We start from the raw sequence: 22,665 nt of genomic DNA, 5'->3' as shown, positions 1-22,665 counted from the left end.
GAAGTCACCCCTGTACATTGCCGGGGGGGGGTGACCCAAAAAGAAAAAAAAAAGTTCAATCTCAAGAAATAAATCCAGCTTCACACCAGATCCAGATCCAGTTGCCTGGAGGAGCTGGGTCAGAGGGGAAGGGGGTGCACACAGGACGGGGGAGGCGAGTGGTCTCATGGAGGGGCGGGCAGTGCTCTCTGGAGGAGAGACCGCCCTGCTGGGCAAATGTGGACTCAGCGTTAGCACCTCTTCCAGGCTCTTCTCAGCCCCGGGTTGCTCAAGATCAGCAGCACAGAGTGGCCGGCGGGGTAGGCCGCCATGATGACTTTGCAGACAATATTCCAGGTGCTGGTGGGGCCCAGGAGGTTGGACATGGAAAGAAACAGCGCGATGGCGTTGAGGATGTAGAGAACGAGGAAATAGCTGAGCGCTTTGATGGCCCCCAGGTGAGCCTCCATGCTGGGGTCCCTGGAGCCCGAGGCTTTGCTCCTCATGAGGCGGGAGTGTCGCCTGAGCGAGAGGATCAGCAGGGCGGCCGCCAGCACGAACAGGACGAGCGGAACGCAGATGCCCAGGTACATGAGGAGAACCAGGCCGGCCAGGTTGGTCTCGTAGAAGAACTTCTTCTCGGTGGCGTTGAGGGTGGGGACGGGCACGGAGCTGTTGGCGTAGACCTGGAAGATGTCCCGGGAGAAGGGCAGGCTGAAGCACAGGCACGCCAGCAGCGACAGCCGCAGGAGCCAGGGCATGAGCGCCACCACCTTCCTCCGCAGCAGGGAGAACAGGCGGTGGGTGAAGTGGGCGATCCGCAGGCAGTAGAAGACGTTGAGCCAGGCGGCCAGCCAGAGGTTGGCGTAGTTCAGAAACATCAGGATGACCTTGAACAGCGTGTACACCGTGTTTTGGCTGTAGGCGCGCCAGAGCAGGAGACTGTACGTGTTCTCCACCATCATCCAGATCTGCAGCAGGATCCTGGAGACGCTCAGGAAGAGCAGGATGCGGTCGCACAGGGGGACCCTCCTGCGCCGGGCCCAGGCCGTCCCGTGGATGGCGGCGATGAAACCGTTCCCGATGACGCCCACGGCGCACTCGAGCCCGGAGATGAGCAGGATGAAGATGGTCTGGAAAGTGGGCTGCTCTCGGTCGGGCACGTCTGAGCTCACCACGGACATTCTGCTTCCAACTCTCAGGAGCCCCGGCCGGGACTTGGTACCCGCTCCCCGGTCCTCGGCCGCTCCGTCTGCGTGATCAGCGTTTCCCCGCTCCCCCACCCCAGCTAATGGGCTTTTCTAATTTTTCTTCATTTGCTTTTCAGTGATGACAGGTTTCAGGCTGGCCATGCAAATGACGGGTGGGCCTGGTGGCCATCTGTGTCCATTTTTCATAAAGACCCATTTGTCCGGGGCTTTCGGGAGTTTGAGAGGCTCTATCCCCGCCCCTTTCTGCTTTGCTCTCTTCACTTCCATTGGAAGTCGACAGGGTGTGAGAGCCGGTTAGGGTGCTCAGTGCCCTCTGGTCTTTTTCCTTCTCTCATACAACCACCCGTGAAAACGCATTTAGCTCCTTTGGTCGGCCTTCTTCCTTCACTTGCTTTTACGTCTTGCTTACTCTTGTGGGCATAAATAAGAAATCCTGGGGCTGGAGCAATAGCACAGCGGGTAGGGCATTTGCCTTGCATGCAGCCGACCTGAGTTTGATTCCCAGCATCCCATATGGTCCCCTGAACACTGCCAGGAGTAATTCCTGAGTACAAAGCTAGGAGTAATCCCTGTGCATTGCTGGGTGTGACCCAAAAAGAAAAAAAAAAGAAAAAAAACAAACCAAAAAACAAAACAAAAAAATCCCTCTCAGCTTTTATATGCATATCTTGGACTTAGATTAATATTTTCTTCACAAAGGCCTGTTATAACATTCTCAAACAGGCCACAGAAACGCCAGAACTGGGTGCCTTTTGGGTTAGAGACCAGGAAGACTCAGTTACGCCGATTTTCTTTGCTTTGTGTGTTTATACTCACCACAATTTACTCTTTGTCAGGTCCCCAGCTGAGCTGGGAATCAGAGCATTCGCCTGGGACTGCTTGAGAGTGTTCTGATTGTGGAGTTGAAATTGGGAAATGTGACAAAAAGCCATGACTTGAAATTTAATTTCCTACTGGCTGTGAAATGGAAAGAATGTTGGGACTTAAAACAACTATAGAGTAGAGAGAGATTATGGGGGAAACTGTCTATCTTGGAGGCAGGGGGAGGGTGGGAAAGGGGGGGTATACTGGGGACATTGGTGGTGGAGAATGTGCACTGGTGGAGGGATGGGTGTTTGATCATTGTATGATTGAAACTCAAACATGAAAGCTTGTAACTGTATCTCACAGTGATTCAATAATAATAATAATAAAAATATAAATGGTTAAAACTCCCTTGTCAGTTGTTCAATAAATAAAATATTCAGTGTTGAAGTCTCCAACTACTATTGTGTTGTTAGTAATGTCCTTGTTAAAATCTGTTAGCAGTTGTTTTAAGTATTTAGCTGGTCCCTCATTAGGTACGTACACATTTAGGAGTGTGATTTCTTCCTGCTGTACATATCCCTTGACTAGTAAAAATTGGCCTTCTCTGTCTCTTCTAATCTTTTTCAACACCCAAAAGAAGAGAGAGAACAAAAGGGAATGCCCTGCCACAGAGGTGGGGTGGGGTGGGGGTGGTGGGAGGGATGCAGGGACCATTGGTGGTAGAGAATGGGCACTGGTGGAGGGATGGACACTCAATCACTGTATGACTGAAATGCAAGCACGAAAGTTTGTAAGTCTGTAATGGTACCTCCACGGAGATTCACTAATAAAAAAAAATATTCAACAAAAATAAACAAAGCAAAAAAAAAAAACCCCAACTATATAGTGTACATGCCATCATATTTTCTAAATAAAATTTTCCTATATCACCTATATATGTACTTATAGGTGATCAATATACAGAATTTGCTCCTGGTCTAATCTAAGCAGGATCTGATCTTGCTGTTATTTTAAAACTAAAAGGTCCTACTCCTCATAACTAGGCTCAAGAACCAAAATATTACCCGGAGACTGGGCCCAGAGAGTCTCTGACCAAATATGTTTTCAGTCTGCTTATTTTGGACTCTTCTTGCCTTGGACAGCCTTAGTCCGTCAGTGAACTTTTTTTATTTATTTATTTTTGCTTTTTGGGTTACACCTGGCGATACACAGGGGTCATTCCTGGCTCATGCACTCAGGAATCACCCCTGGCGGTGCTCAGGGGACCATATGGGATGCTGGGATTTGAACCCGGGTCGGCCTCGTGCAAGGCAAACGCCCTACCCGCTATGCTATCACTCCAGCCCCCGTCAGTGAACTTCCTTAAAATTGCAGAGCATATAAGTTAAACATGGTTTGGGAGCTGGTGAGATAATGAAGTGGGCAAGGCACTTGTCTTGCACCCAGCTGACCCAGCAGTGTTCCCTGGCACCTCATTAGTGCCTGAGCACAGCCAGGAGTGATCCCTGAGCAGAGAGTCAGGAGTATGCTCTGAGCATCACTAGGCGTGGCCCCCAAACAAATAAAGAAGCAAACAAAAAGGTCTTTGCATGTACAGAGCACCTGCCTTTTGCTGAGAAATAAAATCTGCGTCTTATTGGATCTTCATGGCAAATTGATTGAGATGTGATAGTAATTCCTTATTTAAGACAAGTCTTGTATGCACTTTTCATTATTAAAGGAACTGACAATTTCTAATGTCTTTCTTGACCCTAAAGTCTCAGGCAAATTGTTGTTTTCCAGACTTATAGTTATATTTATCTTGCCTAGTTATATTTAGAGTATCAGTGGATGGATGCTAAAAACAGGGTTTTACACCCCCAAGTTAATTTTATTTCAAATAAGGAAGCCAGAATATATATATTATATAATGTATATATTAACAAACTGTCTTACATGGAATCCTATTTATATGAAATAGCAGCAAAGCAATGCATTGCAGAAGTAAGAAAGTGTTGTTCAGAGAAATTAAAATGTATGTCAATACAAAGTCATGCAGAAGGATGTTCAAATCATCTTTAACCACGATTGCCAGGCGAGGGAAATAACAAGATTTGTTGGCAAATTCTCTTCAATAAGAAAACCATTAACTTCTGCTACTTCTAATAGTGGAGAATTGGGTTTGTCGGTGGCGTTCGTGTATCCCAAAGCTCATCATCATCTTGTTCATTTTTTTCCAACTCATGCAATAAAGGACGATATCTCCCTCCCGCCTTTTTTTTTTTGGCCCTATTCTCACCGTTCTGTTGGTTTCCACTGCTTTTTCCTCTGATTCTGAGGTGAGAGGCAGTGGGGGGTGGGTCCTTCTGTTAACAGGGTCTGGAAGAGGACCAAGGGGCACCGGCGCCGAGAGTCTAGGTGGGCTGCTGGCCTGGCTACCAACGCTGGGTCCTGGCAGAGCTGCCTCTGTGGGCACGCACGCAGGACCAACTCACTGTCGACTGACTCTGCACTCCTTTCTCCTCTGGGTCGCGTGAGTGGAGGCACTTATACTCTGGGACAGTCTCCAAGGGGCAGCCGAGCACCAAAGGCTTCGCACCCTTAGCCATGAAGTTTAGGGGTGCTGACCTTCAGGCAGGTCTTTCCCTGACCTGGACACTGGCCACCTTCCCTAACTGCTGTCACCAGATTCCAGGAATCACAAGCGAATGGGATGAGAGCGGCAGGTCTGTGGCCTTTGTCGAGAGGAGGGAGCACGGCCTAACCCCTGCCTGCGCCCCCAGCAGCCGTCTCTCCGCCCCCCAACCCCCACCTCCACAGGAGCAAGTCCCAGCAGGCACCAGCGTCGGGCAACAAGCAGGGCCACGTTTTCCCAGTGCTGGAGGAATCTCTAGAATAGTATCAGGGAGAAACAAAGTAACATGGAGCAACTAATGGAGAGCAACATAGTAGCAGGGAGTAACATGGTAACATGGAGCAACATAGTGACAGGGAGTAATATGGTAACAGGGTAGCACTGATAACAGGGAGTAACATGGTAACAGAGTAACATGGTAACAGGAAGCAACATGGTAAGGGAATAATAGGATAACAGAGAATAACATGTTAACAGTGAGTAGCATGGTAACAGGGAATAACAGGGTAACAGGGAGTAGCATGATAACATGGAGCAACATGGTAACAGGAAGTAACATGGTCATAGGGAATAAGAGACTTGGGGTAACCTGAGACTGGGGGAGGTGCGCCAGTTTCCTTTCCCTGCCCTGTTAACGCTCTTCCGGGCTGGGGGAGCAGTCGGGGCCACAGGAAGTGTGGCGGGGAGTGGGGGTCCGGCCCATGACACCTGCCCCACCTCCCAAGGCCTCCCGGTGTGGGCGGGGCTGCAGGGGAGAGGCCCGGAGGCAGAGACTCCTCCCAGCCTCTCATGGCCTGGCTTCCTTGGACCCACAACGCAGAGCCTGGCGTCTCGCTGGGGGACCTGGTGGATTCCACAGGAGTCTCGCCGGCACGACGAGGGGCTTTGGGAGCTTGGATTCTGCCACGCCAGGACAGACCCAGGGCTGTGGAAGAGACACACCCCCTCCCCCAGTCTCTTTTTGAATGTATTTTTTTTCCCTTTTTCTTTTTGGCTCACACCCAACAATGCACAGGGGTTACTCCTGGCTCTGCACTCAGGAATCACCCCTGGCGGTGCTCAGGGGACCCTATGGGATGCTGGGAATCGAACCCGGGTTGGCCGCGTGCAAGGCAAACAAACGCCTTCCCCGCTGTGCTATCTCTCCAGCCCCCCAGTGTCTCTTTGACGCCCCCGCAAACATCACGAATGCCAGCACAGGGAGGGCAGGAAGGAGAAAACCTTGCAATGAGCGTGGACCAACCGCTGGAGTGTATGTAATTGGCTGGTGGAGCCGCGCCAGCACGGTGGGGGCGGGGGGAGGGGGAGGGGCTTCACGTGCGCGGGTTTCCTTCCTGGGGTCTGGGGCGCAGCCCCTCTGCTGCCAGGCTCCCTTTCCCATCCCACCCTGGCCGCGGGGGCAGGCTGGATCTCCCCTGATCTTCTCGGTCAGTAATTAAAAATCCAGTTCCTCTTCATGTTTGGCGGAGGCCTGCCCTTCGCCCTCTCTTTCCCACAGTCGGGGCCAAGCGCCCGTCTGCTCGGTGGGGCAGGGGGCGGGGGCGGGTGGGTGCCAGGACCCCTCTGTCTTTCTCTTTGCCCAGCGTGCGGGACTGAGGGGACCCCGGGGGGGCCGCTGGTATTGGCCGCACTGGTACAGGCTGTCCCGTGCTGGCACCCCTTGTGTCTGCGTGCCGGGGAGCACACGACAGGGCTCTGGGACCACCCTCCCGCGCGCTGCCTCCAGCTTCAGACCCTCCCCGCTCTCCCCGCCTCAGCTTTTACTGCGCATAGACACAGGGCTGGAGCCATAGCACAGCGGGTAGGGCTTTTGCCTTGCACGCGGCCGACCCGGGTTCGATTCCTTAGTCCCTCTCGGAGAGCCTGACAAGCTACTGAGAGTATCCCGCCCACACGGCAGAGCCTGGCAAGCTCCCCGTGGCATATTGGATATGCCAAAAACAGTCACAACAAGTCTCACAATGGAGACGTTACTGGTGCCCGCTCGAGCAAATCGATGAGCAACAGGACGACAGTGCTACAGTGCTACAGACACAGGGCAGGGGGCCCGTCGGGACCCTCCAGGGCTGACCCCGGAGAGCGGCCTGCCACCTCTTGGTCTGCCTTGCGGGCAGCTAGCCAGCCCAGTCCTTCCCTGTCTGCTCTGCGGTGTCCGCTTCCCGACCCTACAGCATAACACAGCTCCGGGACTCCCCAGAGGGCTGAAATCAAAACGAAATGGCGCCCCTACTCTCGTCCTACCTTCAGAGGCCCCAGGTCGGGGTGTGGAGGAAAGGAAGGCTGACGTTTCCAAAGCTGCCCCCCGCCCCCACCCTGCCACTCCTCTGTGGAGCAGGGAGGCCGGACGTGTTTTCTTTTGGCGGGTATTTGCCAACGTCGTTTAGAGCACCGAGCGAGTCAGGGGACCAGCATCCCCCACTGGAGGCTGCAGCGTTCTGTTCTTCCGTCAGGTGGAAGGAGGCCCGCCTTCAGAGGCTGAACCTTCTACACCTTCTGTCGAAGCTGTGATTACGGTCATTTTTCAAAGCGGGATTTCTGTTTGCTTGTGAAAGGCACCGTCCCCCACACGATGTTCAGAATGCCGAGAGAGGTCTCACGTGTCTATGAGAAGCAGAAAAAGATCAAGCCAGCAGGCCAGAGTTTCTACCCCCGCGTGAAGACCGGTCACACATGCTGATTTGACAAAGGCTGTTGTGAAGGAAAAGTCTAGAAGTCATTTCACTGGGGAACCCAAAGGCCGCTGGAACACAGAGCCAGGAGGCGGGAGAGACGGGTGAGCGGAAGCCAAGGAGTCGCTTCCCGAGCAGGGCCCGGGTTGGTTCAGTGTGTTTAGATGACCGGGAATGCGCCTGAGGGCAGTGTCGGTCTGGGAACAGGCCACTCCGGGCCTCGAGGGACCGAGCAGAAGTCACACGTGCAGGAACGGCAGGAGCATGTGTTGTTGGGAGGATGGGAAGGGGGAGCACGTGCATGGAAAGGTGGGAGTGTGTGCACGTGAAGGACGGGAAAGCGGAGCATGCGAAAGGAAAGGGGGAAGTGTGTGCATGGGAAGGATGGGAAGGGGAGAGTGTGTGCATGGGAAGGATGGAAAGAGTGGAGCGTGTGCACAGGAAGGGGGAAGTGTGTGCATGGTAAGAGGGGAGTGTGTACATGGGAAGGATGGGAGCGTGTACACGGGAAGAACAGGAAGGAAGAGCATGTGCATGGAAAGGGGGGAGTGTGTGCACGGGAAGGATAGGAAGAGGGAGTGTGTGCATGGGAAGGTAGGAGTGTGTACACGGGAAGGGTGGGAAGGGAGAGCATGTGCATGGGAAGGTAGGAGTGTGTAAACGGGAAGGACAGGAAGGGGAACATGTGCATGGAAAGGGGGGAGTGTGTGCAAGGGAAGGGTGGGAAGGGGGGACTGTGTGTGCATGGGAAGGATGGAAAGAGTGGAGCATGTGCACAGGAAGGAAGAGCATGTGCATGGAAAGGGGGGTGTGTGCATGGGAAGGATAGGAAGGGGGAGCGTGTGCATGGGAAGGTAGGAGTGTGTACATGGGAAGGGTAGGAAGGGGGGAGCCTGTGCATGGGAAGGGTGGGAAGGGGGGACCGTGTGCATGGGAAGGGTGGGAAGGGGGGACCGTGTGCACGGGAAGGACGGGAGTGTGTGCAGGGGCAGGCACGACGTGTGACGTGCATGTTGAACCACAGACACGGAGGCTTGTGTCCTGGAGCTGCTAGGCAAGGCAGAGAGAAATCGCTTGTGCGAACGTCCCTGACGCTGCGGCATTTGGTCCTGCAGCGGGAGAGGGTGCACTCGGAGTGTACTTGGTGTGAGAATCGGCTCGATTTATTCACTGTGGGTGACGGTTCTTATCTGCCTGCAGCTGTGCTGGCCAGCGAGCCCGAGGCAGGCAGGCGCAGGAACTCATTAGGCACCTAGTGGCTGTCGCAGAGGGAAACTTCTGGAATAGCTTCCGGGGCTCCCGGGGGTGCTGCTGCCCTGCAGGACTTGCTCCAACCCTGCAGCTCAGGTGGACACTGAGGCAGGCGAGGACGCAGAGTTCGTGAGAACCTGCCCGTTTAACAACAGAGCCTTTCATTTCACTCGTTTATCTTCTTTCCACAGAGACCTTCCTCAGCAGTGTCGAGGGTCCCCCGGGTGACCCCCGTGGCACGGGTGCTGGCGGGAGAGTGACTGGGGGCTGGCCCGTGCTGGGTGCTGGGTGGGCCTGTGCTCTAGCGCGTGGCCCCTCTCTCTGGCCCGCACAGCTGCCCCCTGGCACTGCTCAGTGGAATCCCTGTGATGTCACCGAGTCTCCTCCAGGGCCCCCCCCGGAGGCGGGGCTCAGACTCAGAAGCATCCTCTGCTGGCTCCGGCGCCCCTGGGACTCCCACCCAGACAGGCGCTAAGGAGGGCGGGCTGATTGGCTGTTCATCGGAGGGGAAATAAAGCCTAGTTTAGGCCATGGAGCGAAGCATGGTGAGATTGTTCCCACAGAATTGGCCTCTGGGGGTCTTACAGACCCCGCCGCTCATCACAGCCCGTTCTGGATCAAGCTTGCAAGCCACAGAGTTCCGTGGTGCTCCTTCCTAGGCTAGAATTCCTTTCCGGAATGCCGGCAGTGGCCCGAACCCCCGGGGGGGGGGCGGGGAAGTTGTGATAAATTAAAGCTGACTTCCCAGAGCGCTTTGCTGATTTCTGCCTGGGTGAAGCCCCCTGGCCCTGCTATAGCCCTTACCTATGACCACACAGTGACCATGCAGTGACCATACAGTGGCCACAGTGACCACACAGTGGCCACACGGTGACCACACAGTGACCACAGTGAACACGCAGTACACAGACTCCACACAGTGGTCACACTGTGACCATGCAGTGACCATACAGTAGCCACACAGTGACCACACAGTACACAGAGACCACACAGTAATCACACAGTACACAGAGACCACACAGTGACCACACGGTGACCATACAGTGACCACAGTGACCACGCAGTACACAGACTCCACACAGTGGTCACACTGTGACCATGCAGTGACCACGGTGACCAAATAGTGACCATAGTGCCCATGCGGTGACCACACAGTGACCACACAGTCACAGCAATACCCAGAATGTTAACTCTTGGAAATACCTCAACCATTCTTCAGCAGATTTAAAAAAATATTTGAAAATGCCTAGTTTTAAAGTCACTTTTTCAACTTTTTCAATGATTACATTAACTCAAACTAACAATCTCTCCTGCTTAAGACTGACTTCTATGCTCACATTGAATTTTAAGAGCAAACAATTTCTCTATGTTCCACATTTCAGTTTTGAATTCCTGTGTAGTTTTGAATTCACATGTCTATCACACATGTGTTATGGTACCGTTGCAGGCTCTGCTCAGACAAGTACAGTTTGATTCTTCTCCTGGCACTATTTTTTTTTTTTATTATTAATAGTTTATTTTTAATTAGTGAGTCAACGTGAGGGTACAGTTACAGATTTATACATTTTTGTGCTCATGTTTCTCCCTTACAAAGTTTGATAACCCATCCCTTCACCAGTGCCCATTCTCCACCACCAGTAAACCCAACATCCCACCCCCCCTTCCCAGTCCCGTCTCCCCCCACCCCACCCTGCCACTATGGCAGGGAATTCCCTTTTGTTCTCTCTCTCTGGTTAGGTGTTGTGGTTTGCAATAAAGGTGTTGAGTGGCCATTGCGTTCAGTCTCTAGTCTATATTTGGCCCGCATCATCTTTCCCCCACATGACCAACAACCACATTTTACTTGCTGTTCCCTTCTCTGAGTTGCCCAGAATGAGAGAACAGCCTCCAAGCCATGGTGACAACCTCCTGGTACTTATTTCTACTATTCTTGGGTGTTCGTCTTATAGTCTATTATTCTATATTCCACAGATGAGTGGCACTATTTTTTTTCTTCTTCCCACCTGCTATGTTTACTCTCGGACCTTTATGTCCCAACGACTTGGGACCTACAATGGGCTGAATTAACTCCAAAGCGTAGTCAACATTTTTCAACACCAGATGGAGCTTTTGAATCCTTGAAAAAAAAAAAAAAAAAAATCAAGCAACTACTTCATTAATCCACTAGAGGGCGGTCATGCTCTTTCCATTTCAGCAGGAGACTTGGAAATCCTTTAAAAATCTTTTCTATGAAGGATTTCACTACACGTTTTACCCACTTTTAGGGAGAATTCTGACTCTAGTTAGGGTAGGAGTTCAGAAAACAAAAAAAACCTAACTTGTCTAAAGTATCTTTTCATTAGATTAGTTAGTATTTTTGAGAGATAAACCATCAGTGCAAACTATCTCTTTTTTTTTAAATTTTTATTTTATTGAATCACCGTGAAAAAAATACAAAGCTTTCAGGTTTAAGTCTCAGTCATATAATGATTAAACCCCCATTCCTTCACCAGTGCACATGTTCCACCACCAAGAACCCCAATATACCCCCCTCCCACCCACCCCTGACCTAAGTAGCTAATGATCTTCATTTTATTCTCTCTATACTTTGAATACATTCAATATTTCAATAGAGAACTCACTTTTATTGTCTAGATTCTCTCCCCAACAATCAGGCCTGCTGAAAAGGCATCATTTAATAATTTCTTCTCATTGCTGAGAATGAAGACTCTATGAGCTTTTGGATTTTTGATATTATAGCTCAGCTCACAGTCTAGATGCATTTCTGTAAGAAGCCACTCTGGGTGCCAAAATGGGTTAGAAGACCTCTCAGATCATAGTCTTTAGGAGCAGAGGGTCTGTTTCGCGTGTGGCAACTCTGGATCTTCGGAAACTGTCTCTTAGATTCACTTCACTTGTATCACTTGTCATCCTGTTGATCCTCAGTTTGCTCGAGCGGGCGCCAGTAACGTCACCATTTGTCCCTGTCAATTGCTAGTGCAGTGCAGCCCAATGATATCTTCTTGCTCTGGGAACAGGAAGAGCCTGAAATTGTTCATTCAGGGATTTGACGAAGAAATCTGACCATCTAGTTGGTGGGCAGCCACACAGTCTTCTGATGTTCGTGGAATCCAGTTGGTAACAGCTCTAGTCCAGCGGTCGTCTCTGAATCGCATTACATGTCCAGCTCATCTGATTTTTGATGCCTTGGCAAAAGAGACAGCGTTCTTGATTCTTGACCATTGACAGAGGTCAGAACTCCGGATTCCTTCTCTCACTTGAGTGAGATGTGATACTCCTAGCATGGCTCTTTCGATTCCTCTTTGGCTGGGATACCCTAATAGCATTCTCATCCTGTTTGCATAGGGCCCAGGTCTCTGAGGCGTATGTTAGTGCATGAAGAACAGTGGAGTCGAAAAGATGTGTCCAGAGCCCGAGGTTCTTTGTCCTCTTAACCACTTCTTTGATGCTCTTGAAGGCGTTCCATGCCGCTCTCTTCCTCCTGCACAGTTCTGGCACCAAATCATTCCTCATGTTGATTTCTCAACCCAGGTACACATAGCTGCTGCATTCGGAGATGTTCATTCCATTGAGAGCAAATAGAACTTCAGGAACCAGTTAGTTTTTCATGAGCATCGTCTTGTTGACTCTATTTTTTTTTTTTTAAGAGGTGATGGTGAGCACACTTGATGGTGCTCAGGGCTTCCTCTGGCTCAGGGATCATCACTCCTGGGGGCGCTCAGGGGATCATGTGAGTGCTGGGGATTGAACCTGTGTCTGTCGCGTGCACCCAGACACCCTCCCCACTGCACTATCCCTCTGGCCCACTGCTTTTAGCTCTGTCAACAGCAGAGCTTGTGTCTCGATATCAGTACAGCTCACGGCCCGCGGAGCCGGTGGAGAGGACCGAGCTTCCCTTCTGGAGAAAAGAGGAGCCGCGGCAGGGCAGCCTTGCCTCAGTCAGTGATCCGGCTGAGGTTCTCACTCGCCCAGCGTCGGTCTGGAGGATGCCTCGCCTTTGGGGGCTGTTGGTCTTGCCTCCGAGCTCTCCCTTCACCAACCAATCACCACTCTCCTTTCCCAATGAGGCGTACTTTTGAGGCATCCTAATTAGTAACCAGCCCTGTCTCTGTTCTGCAGCCAGAGTCTGTCCCCGGGACAGCCTGGGCTGTGTGGGCCCCTGACAGGTGTGGGTGCCTTTTGCGAGCCCCAGAGGCGAATCCTTTCCTCGTCCTTGTTCTGGGTCCCCTGTGACCACGGGATCCTACAACTCTGTCTCCTCCTCTGATTTTGGCCTTGGCTGAATCCAGGCCCCCTGGATGCCTCCTCTGGACCCTCTTGGGTGCTTCAGTGTCAGCCCCCACTGCAGACCCTTCACACCCTCCCACATGTGAGGAGAAAGATACCAAGGAGGGTGGCAGGTCTCCCTGCCTGAGGGTTTGCTGGAGAGAGTTCAGAACTCCCCAGGAACTGGACCAGCCTTCTTCCCAGGCAGCGACAGGGCTGGTCTCTATTCTCCTGAGCCCAGATGGTTGGGGATGAGGGGGGGTGCTATGTGTGTTCAGGAGCCCCAACGACTCTTCTCTCATGGAGAAATTGGGGGCCTAGAGGGGGAGGATGAGAGAGGAAGGAGCCCCCAGAAAGCCCAGGTATGCGGGACTTTGTGACTGAGAACTCTGGGCTCAACAGGACTGGAAGTGGAGATCCTCTGCCTGTATTCCCCCTCAAACCCCTACCCCAGCCCCCCTCCCCATCTCTGGAAACCCATAAGTCACCCCTGGCTGGTGCCATATAATCTCATCATCGGCCACCACCCAGATTGCATGTGCTTTCCTCCCGGAAGGGAGCATAACATGATGCTCGCTATAGCCATGCCACCAGACCCTGCACCAGGCTGTTTCACTCAGGGCGCCCCAGAGGGGGGTGGGTGAGACCCCTCCCAGCCCCAAGGAACCCAGTCCTGGCAGCCAAAAACCTCCAGAACCCAACCACCGCCATGCTCACGGCTCAAGCTCGGGCCAAGCCTCACCCAGGAGTGAACCTATTCCCGGACACTTCATAGGACACCCCACCCATTCTCCCAGTGCCACGCTTGATGGGGCTCAACGTAGGAGGCAACCAACCTTAGAGGAAATATTATATTAAATTGGTTCTGCTTTGGGGCAGGGACTGGGATGGAAACATTTGAAATATGGTGGTGGAGAGGTGCAATGGTGGCGGGATTGGTGTTTCAATATTAAACATAATCAAATATTGTGACCTACTTTATAAAATTAAGAAAAAACAGAGAGAGAGGGGAGAGAGAGAGAGAGGGAGAGAGAGAGAGACAGAGAGGGAGAGAGAGAGAGAGAGAACCGGGGGAGGAGAGACGGGGAGACGGGAGCTGCTCGGGAGCCAGTGCTGAGTCTGGCTGGCAGGCAGAGCCGAGGCACATGGCCGCCCTGGGTGAGGGGCAGCTGTGTCTCTGCCGCTCCCATTCCAACTTCCAAATGCTTTCCAATGTGCAAACGTCTGGCCTGTGCAAACCCTGGACGTCAAACCAGGACGTCAAACTTGCTTTGGCTTCTTGAAGAGACCAAGTTAGATCTGGACATCAAACTGGGAGCCTTGCATCGCCTTCTTGAGGGCACCGAGTTAGATACCCAGGCCCAGCTCCTCCTCTCAGGGCTGAAGGCTCTTGCTTCCATCATTCGTCAATCCCGGAAGCCAGCCCGGCAGAGCCGGTATCCATACTCAAACAGGTGGTATGATGGTATGTATATCAAATCCCTGCGCCCAAACCCAAACTGTCTATTGTTATCATGTCATATTTTTCTGTCTAACTATTTATTTCAAGCATCCCAAGACTCTATCCCGTGAACAATTCTTCCTCAAGGACTTGATTTGGGGTGAGAAAAAAAAGTGGATTTTTTAGGGGGTTGGAGGGAGGTTTGCGATTGTGGAGTTCCAAGGATGAGATGTGTGCATGAGGCAGGAAGCATGATTTTGGTGCGTCTGTCTGAAGGGAGTGGGAGAGTGGAGATCAAATGTAGAGAACAAAAATAAAACTAGCAGATGCCTTCTGCCTGTCACGTCAGAGCAGGCCTGGGGACACGGAGCCGAGCAGAGGGACCAGGATTCTCCACAGAGCTCCAGGGAGGAGAAGGAACCTGGCTGCTGGCGAGGGCCTGGGTTCGGGAGGGCGGGAGACGGTGTCACGCAAAAACCAGCTTTCTCTTCCTCCTGCAGGGGACTGACCCTCTAGACCTGTAATCGCAAGCAGGAAGTTGTGTGCTTGCTTCTGCTGGCCCCAAATCTTACCTGGAATTAACTGGCATTGCCACGAACAGGGGGTTGTTTTCTTTTTTAAATCTTTTTTTTTTTTTTTTGCAGCTGGGTGAGCAGAAATATTCAGCGGAAATGGATTCTGTCATTTGTCAGCTGCATTTGTCAGCTGATTGATTACCTGGGGCCTTGGGGCTCATTCTTTTAAGTCGTGCTCAAGTCTTTAGAAATGACGGATATTGGGCGCAATAAGCTCAATGAGGTATTTGTTGAAGGAAGGGAAGTGGGTAGGAAGAGGAGAGGTATGAGGAAGGAAGTAGGCAGGGAGGAAGGAAAGATGGAAGGAGAGAGGGAGGGGACGGGAGGAAGCCATCCGTGTGTGCACCCGCATCCCAGCACTTGCCCTCTAGGGGGGACTAAGCAGGGAGGGCTCAGTCTGGGAGAGGGACTCCCAGGCTCTTGGGGGTGGGGGGGCGGAGGCAGACACGGGGACGCTGGCGCCCCCATCTGCAGGGCTGTGAGCGGAGGGACCGGTCCTGATTCTGTGAGCCAGATGAGAGTGCGGCATGCATGACAGCCCGCGCATGCGTGGGTCCGACTGCAAAGCAGCTTCTGCCCACAGCTGCCCGCTGGCCGCCCCCCCGCCGCGCTCTCTGCCCGTCACTTTCTTCTGCTGCTTCCAGAGCTGCTTCTCCCTCCTGTGACCTCGCAGCTCTTTCGGGAGGGGTCGCGTCTCATGGTGCCTCTGTTCCACTGTGGTTTCCAAATGCCTCTGGGGTCCCAGAGAGAGAGAGAGTTGATGAAGCTCTTGCCTTGCATGCAGCTGACCCGGGTTAGGTCCCCAGCACCTCAAACGGTCCCCTGAGTCCTGACAGATTGAAGCGCAAACAAAGCCTGGGATAAGCCTTGAGCATTACCGGGTGTAGCCCCCCTGAATGAGACAATCCCCCCCCCAAATCCAATCCAATGAATCAGTTCTAAGGGGCTGGGGTTTGCAGGCGTGGAAATCAGAGGCACGAGGAATACGGCATCTAAGGAATCTGTGTGCAGAGCGGGCTGGCCAGCGATTTGTGGAATCTGGAACATGCATATTCTTTTCTCTTGCACTTTCTTCTCAAATCTGTCTTCATCTGCTCTGCAGTCAAGAGCCCTCCCCCACATGCCTCCACCACCCGGATCAAGACAGAACGGCGCCCTCTCTGCTCTAGGGGGACCTCAAGTAGGACCATCGCCTGCTCCCGGAACTTGCGGGCCAGGGAGGCAGTCTGTGCCCTACTGTTGGGGGAAGGAGGTAGTAAGGCAAGATGACAGGCTTTCTTCTGCCTTCCTTCTTCACGTTTGGGCTCTTAGCAGAGTCTGAGCAGAGCTGGCTGTGCTCCACAGGTAGCTCCGAGCATCCTGCACAGCCGGCCCGCAGGGCTCCGCCCCAGCCCGTGAGCTGATGAGACCAGTGAGGTCCTCAGGGATGCTGGAGGCACTGGACTTCCTGCTCCCGCTCAGGTGGGCCCCGGGCCTTAGTGCAGGTGGAGGGTGTTGGCCACCACACCTCCTGCTTTGAAGAGGTCGGACCAACTAGGGATTTTTAAATTTTTAATTTTTTATTATTGAATGGAGCAATAGGACAGCAGGTAGGGCGTTTGCCTTGTACGCAGCCGACCCGGGTTCGAGTCCTTCGTTGCTCTTGGAGAGCCTGGCAAGCTACCGAGAGTATTCCGCCTGCATGGCAGAGCCTGGCAGGCTACCCGTGGCATATTCAATATGCCAAAAACAGTAACAACAAGTCTCACAATGGAGATGTTACTGGTGCCCGCTCAAGCAAATTGATGAGCAAAGGGACGACAGTGCTACAGTGCATTATTGAATCACCATGTGATACAGTTACAAGCTTTCATGTTTGATTTTCAGTCACACAATGATTAAGCACCTATCCCTCCACCAGTGCACATTCTCCACTACCAATGTTCCCAGTATACCCCCCCTTTCCAACCCTCCCTCTGTCTCCATGGCAGACAATTTCCCCCATACTCTCTCTCTACTTTTGTGCATTGTGGTCTGCAATTCAGATACTGAGAGGTTATCCATGTTTGGTCTTTTATCTACTGTCAGCACACATCTCCCATCCCAAACAATTCCTCCAACCATCACTGACTTAGTGATCCCATCTCTCTTCCAGCTGCCTTCACCCCCAGCTCATGAGACAGGCTTTCAACTATGGAACAATGTTCCTGACGCTTGTGTTTACTGACCTTGGGTGTCAGTCTCACATTATGTTATTTTATATTCCACAAATGAGTGCAGTCCTTCTATGTCTGTCCCTCTCTTTCTGACTCATTTCACTTACCATGATACTCTCAATAACCATCCACTTATAAGCAAATGTCATGACTTCATCTCTTCTAACAGCTGCATAGTATTCCATTGTGTAGATGTACCAGGGTTTCTTTAACTAGTCGTCTGTTCTCGGGCACTCGGGTTGTTTCCAGATTCTGGCTATTGTGAGCAGTGCTGCAATGAACACACAGGTGCAGATGTCATTTCTACTGTGCTTTTTACCTCTACCAACCCAGTTTTGAGTGTTTGTCAAGTCCAAGTGCTGCCTTGGTTTACTCTTCTCTCTCTCATTCCCTCTGCTGCTCTTGTGGCCATGACCGTGGCATTGACCATGTGCTTGGCCATGGTGCCCGCACAGCCAGCCCAGAGGTCATGGGGGGTTGCACTGTTGGTTGGGGCACTCACCACGTTTTGGTCGGACTGTTGGGGCACCCACGGTGACTGCCAGGGTCACAGCTCTGGTTACTGTGCTCACCTGGGGGGTTCTACCCTTTCATAGGTGAGGCGCGTGGCAGCCTGGCAGTGGTGCCACTGGGGCTCACGGCCAGCAGAGCTGCCTGGTCACTGTGGGTGCTCATGGGCTTGCAAGGGGGACAGACTAACCACGGAGGCATCTTCTGGCTTCCCCGTGTTGTTTCTTAAAGCCACAAAAACCTCGGTTCTTTTTTTTTAATTTTTTTTAATTTTTTAATTTATTTATTTTTAATTAGAGAATCACCGTGAGGGTACAGTTACAGATCTATACACTTTTGTGCTTATACTTCCCTCATACAAAGTTCGGGAACCCATCCCTTCACCAGTGCCCATTCTCCATCACCCGTAAACCCAGCGTCCCTCCCACCCTCCTCAATCCCATCTCCCCCCCACCCCACCCCACCCTGCCACTGTGGCAGGGCATTCCCTTCTGTTCTCTCTCTCTAATTAGCTGTTGTGGTTTGCAATAAAGGTGTTGAGTGGCCGCTGTGCTCAGTCTCTAGCCCTCATTCAGCCCGCAACTCCCTTCCCCCACATGGCCTTCGACTACAATGTAGTTGGTGATCCCTTCTCTGAGTTGCCCTTTCCCCAGAATGTGAGGCCAGCCTCGAAGCCATGGAGTCAACCTCCTGGTACTTATTTCTACAGTTCTTGGGTGTTAGTCTCCCACTCTGTTATTCTATATACCATAGATGAGTGCAATCTTTCTATGTCTGTCTCTCCTTTCTGACTCATTTCACTCAGCATGAAACTTTTCATGCCCATCCACTTAACTACAAAATTCTTGACCTCCTTTTTTCTAACAGCTGCATAGTATTCCATTGTATAGATGTACCAAAGTTTCCTCAACCAGTCATCCGTTCTGGGGCATTCAGGTTTTTTCCAGATTCTGGCTATTGTAAACAGTGCTGCGATGAACATACATGTGCAGATGTTGTTTCGATTGTACTTTTTTGCCTCTCTGGGATATATTCCCAGCAGTGGTATTGCTGGGTCAAATGGGAGCTCAATATCTAATTTTTTGAGAATCGTCCATATTGTTTTCCAGAAGTGCTGAACCAGTCGGCATTCCCACCAGCAGTGCAGAAGGGTCCCTTTCTCCCCACATCCTCTCCAACAGCGGTTGCTTTTGTTCTTTTGGATGTGTGCTAGTCTCTGTGGTGTGAACCTCGGTTCTTTTTAAGGAGACTCTGATGTTGAGGGTCAGGGAGGAAGCATGGAGCTAAGGCACTGGGCCAACTCCAGTTTTTTCCCCCAGCACCTAACCTAGTACGGTTCCCTAAGTGACGCAGGCAGGCAGGGAAGGCCCCTCCCCAGGGGATGGCAGCAAATATCCTGGGAAGGAGAAGCTCCGAAGTTGCCAAGGTCACCCTTGCAGATAACAGGAAGTAAGGCCTGATAGGACCCTCACCTGCAGCAGACCCAGAGCAGCTCCTGCAGGAACTAAAGGCCAAAAAAGGAATTTCAAAGACCATCACCACTTCTAATACCCCTAGGTAACAGGGGTGCTATTTTTGGGTCACACCTGGCAATGCTCAGGGTTACTCTTGGCTCTGCGCTCAGGAATCATTCATTCCTGGCAGTGCTCAGGGGAGTATGTGGGATGCTGGGGATCGAACCCGGGTCAGCAGCTTGTAAGGCAAACACTCTCCCTACTGTATTATCACTCCGCCCCCCAGTAATGCCTTTTTTTAAATTTAAGAATTTTATTTTGTTGAATCACCATGTGGAAAATTACAATGCTTTTAGGCTTAAGTCTCAGCTATACAACATGAAACAACCATCTCTTCACCAGTGCCCATATCCCACCACCAAAAAAAAAAAAACAAAACAAAACAGTACACCTTCCATCCTGCCCCCTCACACCACCCCCCCCCCCGCCTTGTAAGTGATAAATTTCACTTTACTTTCTATTTACTTTGGTTACATTCAATATTTTAAGACAAACCTCACTACTATTGTTAGGAGTACCCCACTAGAGTCAGACCTGTTGTGAAGAGATATGAGGTTTTGGATTTCTGTACTTTAGCAACTAAGTCCAGGGAGATTTCTTCCAGATATTGGATCATTGCAAGCTTGTAAACCCCATCTGTGGTCGTCATAATATGGCGGTCACCACGCCCTTCACCCCCGGCAAGGAAGAGGCAAGAGAGAGAGAAATACCTTTCCCCTCCTGGGCGGGCATGGGGCCGAGGCTTAGTTCTGTCTGGAGACATTCTGTGAGGAGCTGGCCATGCTGAAAAATTTACCTGGTGTCTGGAGTCACGCTCGTGCAGCTGCGGAGAGGCCACACACTCGTGCGTGCGGCCCCCGGGATCACATCTTGGCGGCGGGCGGGGCTGGTGCCCAGTAATGCTTTTTAAAACTTTCGTTTTTTTTCAGTGCCAGGGATTCCATCCAAGGTCTGGTGTGTGAGGTGTGTGCTCTGCCACTGAGCCACAGCACCGCTTCTCTATTAGTTTTAAATTAAAAAAAATTTATTCCATTATGATTATTTCTTATAATGGGAGAGCCTTGCAAACTCCTCGTGGCGTATTCATATGCCAAAACCAGTAACAATGCTGGGTCTCATTCCCCTGACTCTGAAAGAGCCTCCAATGCGGCACTGTTGGGAAGGATGAGTAAAGAGAGGCTGCTAAAATCTCAGGGCTAGGACGAATGGAGACGTTACTGAGACCACTCAAGAAATTCTATGATCAGTGGGATGATGATGATGATGAATTATTTCTTACATTAAAAAAGAATTAAAACACAATGCCATACATAGTGATAGAGTTGCTCCATCATAAATTGTCCCAGTGACCATCCCTTCACCAGCACTGCGACACTTAACTCTAATTTTTACTTAGTTCCAGGCTTCTAGCAAAGTTGCAACAAGACCACACACAGTTCTGTACTTCGCACCCAGATTCCCGGCATCGTGCCTGATTTCCCCCTTTCCCGGCAGCCCCCTTGTGAGAGGAAGCTGATGAAGCCAAGCCCCTTTCTCTGGAGACAAAAGCAAGGAGGTTAGGCCTGTGGATGCCAGTGGCCTCGCCCGCCTGTTCCCAACCCAAACAGATGAACGCGGTGGTGTTGCAGGGCAAGGGACGTTTAGGACAAAGACAAGGACTTACGGGAAGCCGGGCCCGGGTTTGTCAGGTGAGAATCACTAAGCACACACATTGGACAATTTTTTTTTTTTTTTTTTGCTTTTTGGGTCACACCTGGCGATGCACAGGGGTCACTCTTGACTCATGCACTCAGGAATCACTACTGGCGGTGCTCAGGAAACCATAAGGGATGCTGGGAATCGAACCCGGGTCGACCGCGTGCAAGGCAAACGTCCTACCTGCTGTGCTATTGCTCCAGCCCCAACATTGGACAATTTTCAAAAAAATTGATCTTTTATGTGATCTGCTGCAGTGTTTAGGGAACCAGGCAAGTGTTGCTGGGAAGAGGAAGTGCTCACTCCGCTCCAGAGACAAGTGGTTTCCGGAAGCGCCTTTGCCCCAGCCGGAGGATCAACAGGACCCAGATTCTATCTCTGGTGCATGGTTGGCCCCGACTCTCACAGTCTCCTGGGCACGTGTGTAGGAAAATCACGTCTGACTTGCTCTACGCTTGGGAGTGCAGCAGTGGCCTTGAGGGTAAGATTATGTCTGAAACAGGCCATAGTGGGGCTGGAGCGATAGCACAGCAGGTAGGGCATTTGCCTTGCATGTGGCCCACCCTGGTTCGATCCCCAGCATCCCATATGGTTTTCTGAGCACTGCCAGAGATAATTCCTGAGCACAGAGCCAGGAGTCACCCCTGAGCATCGCCGGGTGTGACCCAAAGAGATTAAAAAGAAAAAAAGAAATGGATCATAGTTAGTCCATGTAGAGGGTGAGGGGGCGGGTTGGCAGTTGACAAGGCCCTCATCACTCTAGACGATTTCTGTCCGTCAGATCCCAGGAAGAGTTCGACAGGTGGGAGTGTCCTGTCCTCCCGTGCCACAGGGGGCCATTCTTTTGTCCCCAGCAACTGTTCCTCCCTCCCAGGCCACCTCTGTCCACCTGAGCCAGGGCTCTGGAGGGAGGGAGGCCCCGCTGGGCGGGCCAGGGGTATGCTGTGCAGATGCAAATGACAGTCGTGGCTGCGTGTGCTGTGTGGCTGTGTGATTTGCATCCCCAGGGCCAGCAGGTTTTCAGGACACCGCAGCACCCGGCGGTCTGGTGGTGGGGGCTATTTTGAATCTCGGCTATCAACGCCAGACCACCCTCCTTCTCGAAAGGGAGAGCTCCCCTTTGCGGGGGGCTGTGGGTCCTGAGAGACACGGCCATCCCCATCCTCTTGGCGGCAGTCTGGGACCGTAAGGAGAAGGCACGACCATGGGATGGTGGGGACTTGGGGAGGGAGACAGGGGCATGGGACGGGCCGGCTTCTGGATGCCCGAGCCGGGGACCGGAGCACAGCGCCCGGAGTTTGCTCAGGACACACATGAGACCAGAGCAGAGAAGCGCTGCCTCATGGGCACCCACAGTGCCAGCTGTGGCTGTCCCCAGAGCCTGGCACCCCCGTCCGCAGATGTGACCCTGGGCCCTGCCTGGCCCCCGGTGTCTGTCCCTCCTGGCCCTAGCCCGGAGGATGACTTCACTCTCAGCTCCAGTCTCGGCTTGAGACTCGATCCCTGTACGGACGTATGCTAATGTCTTCGCGAATATCCCTGAAATCTCAGGTGAGCTCCCAGATAAAGTAGAGATGAATTAAAAATATTTGCAAGTTGGAATATGTGAAAAATCAACTTAGATTTCAAAAGTAGCGACTTAACTCTCCTGGGAATCTCTTTACTGCCATCTAGCCAGTGCATCCAGTGGTGAAAATGGTAATGATTATTATGATAATTTTATTTTTTCCCGGGGTCACTCCCAGTGATGCTCAGGGCCATGCTGATGGTGTTTGGGGGCCGTGCAGAGTTAGAACCTGGAGCCCCACCCTTGCTAGGCACGGGCGCTGCCAGCCAGGCCGTCCTCTCCACCCCAAACTCACTCTTTAGTTCTCGTCTCCTCTTTATTTTTAATTTTTTAAAATTTGAATGAATCACCATGACATACAGTTACAGACT

The 22,665-nt window shown here is 51.9% G+C and overlaps 1 protein-coding gene across 1 annotated transcript; it reads right to left on the bottom strand.

Moving 5' to 3' along the window:
* Positions 1 to 230: 230 nt before the first annotated feature.
* Positions 231 to 1,163, bottom strand: TAS2R40 (taste 2 receptor member 40). Its single transcript, XM_004608327.2, has one exon. The coding sequence runs from the start codon at positions 1,161 to 1,163 to the stop codon at positions 231 to 233; it is 933 nt and encodes a 310-aa protein (XP_004608384.1).
* Between the last annotated feature and the right edge of the window lie 21,502 nt (positions 1,164 to 22,665).

The sequence above is a fragment of the Sorex araneus genome, chromosome 1, assembly GCF_027595985.1.
Source record: "Sorex araneus isolate mSorAra2 chromosome 1, mSorAra2.pri, whole genome shotgun sequence".
In the NCBI taxonomy this organism is placed as follows: Eukaryota; Metazoa; Chordata; class Mammalia; order Eulipotyphla; family Soricidae; genus Sorex; species Sorex araneus.
Note: the sequence above shows the minus strand (reverse complement) of the source record. Positions and strands in the feature narration are given on the sequence as shown.